This window comes from Gossypium raimondii, chromosome 6, assembly GCF_025698545.1.
Source record: "Gossypium raimondii isolate GPD5lz chromosome 6, ASM2569854v1, whole genome shotgun sequence".
NCBI lineage: Eukaryota > Viridiplantae > Streptophyta > Magnoliopsida > Malvales > Malvaceae > Gossypium > Gossypium raimondii.
The window spans coordinates 6,962,670-6,967,120 of record NC_068570.1 but is presented as its reverse complement, the minus strand read 5'-3'; the positions used below and the strand labels follow the sequence as shown (position 1 = coordinate 6,967,120).

The window sequence follows — 4,451 nt, the reverse complement described above, 5'->3', positions numbered from 1 at the left end:
TATGTTTTTAAAATTTTCATATTTTTTAAAAATTTATTGTAATATTTTTTTACAATTTATATGATTTTTGAGTCATTTATGATATTTTTATAATAATTTTTAAATTTTATTAAATTTATAATATTTTAAAAGTTTAATATATTTTACAATTATATATATTAAATTTTTTGTTATTTTAATAAAAGTTTAAAGCTTTTTGCATTTTTAACAATTTTATAATGTATATAATTTTTTTGTGATTTATAATCATTTTATAACTTTTTGCACTTTTATATATTTTTGATTTTATAATTTTCTATAATTTTTTAAAAATTTATTAATTTTAAGTATAAACTATAAGATTTCGCCAAGTGGTACAATCTTGCGGTTATCTTTTAATGGTTAACCAGGTCAAAACTGAATTGAATGCAAAAAGAAATTGTTAAGCGAGATCCAAGATTTAATTTTGGGTTTTGTTTTATATCATATTGAAAAATGCATCAACTTGCATATGAGTTGTAAAATGAAATATTTATATTCTGAAAATAATGCAAACAATTGCAAAAATTAAATGCCATTATGTATTTTTAAGATACATTTGTCAATTAATCACATCATTATCTAATTAAAAATATTAAGAATAAGATCTCACTCTATTATATATAATTAAAATGATAAATAACCTATTGATTTACTCATCAGATATGCAAGTATCAATTTAAAAAGTTTTGAAGATAAACGAGAAAAGTCTTCTCTTAAGTTATATTTATATGATAAATTCAGATCCATTGATGAAGCACATGAAAAGTCAGCATTGCCAAGTCTGAATTTGATAATATTTAATTATAAATTTAGCACCAAAATCAGTATTTCAACTATTTAGGGTAGTTCAAAGTTGCTACAGCACTGACTCCAATCAATGACAATCCTAGTAGAGAGCAGCGTGAAAGTGGTTGAAGATGCAAGCTATGTATCTCCTCCGCCAGGCTCAGTGCCCACAGCTTCTCTCCCTCTCACCTGTTTTGATAGAGTTTTCTTTTGTTTTCCGTTCACTTGGATGCGTTCCCTGTTTTTCTATGAATTCAAACACCCCACCTCTCATTTCATGCAAACCATTCTCCCCAACCTCAAAACATCTTTATCGCTTACTCTGCAACATTTCTTTCCATTTGCGGCCAATCTCGTGTACCCTCCCCCTCCTCAGGTCCCTTATATTTCCTACACACAGGGCGACTCTGTTTCGTTTGTCGTTAAGGTATCCACTGCAGATTTTAACCATCTAGTAGGAGATCATGCACGAGACAATCAAGAATTGCCAGCTCTTGTCCCCAAAAGGCCATCTTCAAATGAGACCAATGGTTGCAAGCAAGAGCCTGTCATGGCCATTCAAGTCACCGTATTTCCCAATGTAGGCTTTTCCATAGGTGTTGGCTTTTCCCATGTTGTAGCTGACGGAAGGTCGTTTGGTCACTTTATGAAATCATGGGCGTCCATTCATAGGTGTGAAGGAGATTTGGCTTGTCTTGACAATTATTTACCCTGTTACAACAGGGATTTAATCAACGATCCTGTAGAACTAGCTTCCCTTTTCACCAAGGGCGCCGAGAGGGCATTCCAAAGTGCAATTTCACCCAGCATTTTGTTTAATAACTTTAGGGTCACTTACAAAATCAAAGATTCACAAGTTGAGTTATTGAAAGATCGGGTGAAAACAAAGTGCATGGAAGTGAATGGATCAGAGCCAATAAGAATATCAACATTTGCAGTAACATGTGCGTACATGTGGGTTTGTTTGCTCAAATTACAACAAAGTGGAACTCATCAGCATCTCTCATCAACCGATTCTGACGCTCTTTCTTATTTCCACTTCGCAGCAGAGTGCAGAGACCACCTAAAATTACCCCAAACATACTTCGGGAACTGTATTATACTACGTTTGGCATCAGCAAAGAAGAGTGAGGTATTAGGGGAAAATGGAATTCTGGTGGCCGCAACTGCTATTGGAAGGGAAATAATGGAATTTCAGAAACAACCATTCAAAGATGCACAAGAGTCATTGTTAAAAATAATTGAGATTTTCAAAATGGGAGAAGATTTAGTTCGGGTTGGTTCATCACCAAAATTTGAATCGTATAAGACGGATTTTAGGTGGGGACGACCTAGAAACATCGAGAATCCAATACTTCCATCATTTGGAACTTGTTCTATGTTTGTTATTGCAGAGAACAGAGAAGAAGAGGAAGGAGGTGTTGAATTCGCCTTGGCATTCGCTTCCCATGACTTAGATATCTTCAATACTATTTTTCACCAAGGCCTATTAAAGCTAGAATCGAGTAAATAAAATGGCCTATCAAATAAAATCTTGTACTTATGAATGGAATGGGTGGTTTATCACATTTGTATTTCCCTTCATTACTTTTCTCTAATTATCTTTCCATAATGTAATTGATGTAAGCATGCTTTCCAATGTAAAAAAAATGTACTTTATTAAGTTTCAATTTTTTGTGATCTAATTTATCATCACATCATATATTATAAAATTTATAATTTAAAAGATTTATAACAACCTCAAGTTGTGGCTTATTGGTCGAGTGTTTACCTTTTCCAGAAATAGCTTGAATTCAAATCTCAGTTGTACCGAAAAAAGAGAGGCAATTATAAAAATGAAAAAATTGAAAAGATGGGTGATGGATTTGGAAATTAAATTAATTCACGTATATGATCCTACATCCTACATCCTTAGTACCTCAAATTTTGTGGTTAGCATCTAAAATATGGACTACTTCATATTGTTGGTTTTAGCGGTTCAAGAATTAACCAAGTTTATCTGACAATGGTGTATTTTGAAATACACTTGAACACTCAATCCCAAAGAAGACTGCATTGAGAGCTTTACAACTATCACTACCCAAAATTTCCTCCTTATTGGTCCAAGTAACCTTAGGTTTGGGAGTCCATACACCTAATACATCAACTATTGGAGGTCCTAGGTTCTATCCACTCTTCTCTCATTTCTTTATTTTATTTTATTTTATTTTTATTTTCAGCAACCTAGGATGAAAACCACATTATAATATATATAATTTAGAGTAAAAATTTAATAAGGATGGGTAGCAGCCCAATAATTAAGCCACGCCATTCAATTCACACCATTCCCCTTCAGCTCCCTTTTATTTTCGACAGAAAAGGTAAGTTGCTATCCAACCCCCCAAGGTTTGAAGCCCTAAGTATTAAGCCAATTTCCTAATTGTATTTGAATTCTTGTTTCTATTCCAAACCAAAATAGAATTTTTATTTATTTTCTCCCTATTTCTTCTCCACTATCTTTTCCATACTCTTCTTTGCAAAATATTTTTCCCCATTGTTGAAATTTATGCTTGACCCCGAATCAAAATCAATTCCCAATTTCAACTCGTTTCCCAGTCGGATTCGTAATCGCTAGTAGAAACAATCTTTGATTGTTGCCAAAAATCAGTAAGTACATCTCAATTCCAATGGTTGACCGTGAATATTTATAGAATTCATATCTAACGATAATCTCACGAAAGATTAAAAGATCTTTTTCGATTTATCATCGAATCTTTCGACAATCTTGATTTATCTTGAAATTGATAATTAATTCATGCAATTTTTCGTTGAAGGACCCGATTTAGGTGAATCAGATTAGATTTAAGCACAAGGAACGTTGATCGAGATCTCGGTGAAAGGTGTGTGTTCTTTTACAAGCGAATCGAGAAAAACCATGTCTCGAAATAAGGTCACACGAGCGTGTGAGCCACACGTGTGGACCACACCGCCATGTCCCCCTGAAACCTTAGGATATTTTGATTCTCACACGGCCTGGCCATACAACCATGTGCCACAATTTTACAGTTTTTCCTAGAAATTTATGTTATGTTCCGTTTAGTCCCTGCTTGATCTTTGAAGTGTTCCTAGAATTTTTGTGTGCACTAAATTGATCTTTGAATTAGCGTTTAATTGGAAACATACAATTTATATGCATGAATAATCACTGTTATATTGTGTTTATCGATATTGATTTATTGAATTTTTATGAGGCCATGAATAAACATGTGAAATTAACCATGCCTACTGTTAAAGTGTTATTGAGAAATTGTGAAGTGTTATTACTGGTATCGCTCCACTGAATACATGATGAACATATATATAGCTAGTGATGAACGAAATAAGTGTTAAGCATGCCTACAAAATTTTGCATTATTATGTTATAATGTATGCCATATCGCATTTCATGAGGTGAGATTATTGTACGGAGGGAGTGTCAGTTTAATAATCTACAAACCAGTGGTGGCTAGTCCATAAACCGAGTGGCAGTTTATTTGATCTGCAAATATGTTGTGAACTCAAAACAAGTGGCAGTAACTACAAATATGTGGTTTGATCTCAAACCAAGTGGTAGCTTGTCTGCAAATGTTTTTATCTAAAAATACTAGCGGTTCACCCACAATTTT

General features: G+C 33.3%; 1 protein-coding gene across 1 annotated transcript; it reads left to right on the top strand.

Annotated features, from left to right (window-relative positions):
* The first annotated feature begins 889 nt into the window (after positions 1–889).
* Positions 890–2,433, top strand: LOC105771622 (coumaroyl-CoA:anthocyanidin 3-O-glucoside-6''-O-coumaroyltransferase 1). The gene has a single exon (XM_012593051.2). It carries the CDS (start codon positions 899–901, stop codon positions 2,318–2,320), a length of 1,422 nt encoding a protein of 473 aa, XP_012448505.1. The 5' UTR covers positions 890–898; the 3' UTR covers positions 2,321–2,433.
* The last annotated feature ends 2,018 nt before the right edge of the window (positions 2,434–4,451 follow it).

Bases quoted from the DNA above. Each gene is read 5' to 3' on its own strand.
- LOC105771622 (XM_012593051.2), top strand. From the start codon at position 899: ATGACAATCCTAGTAGAGAGCAGCGTGAAAGTGGTTGAAGATGCAAGC.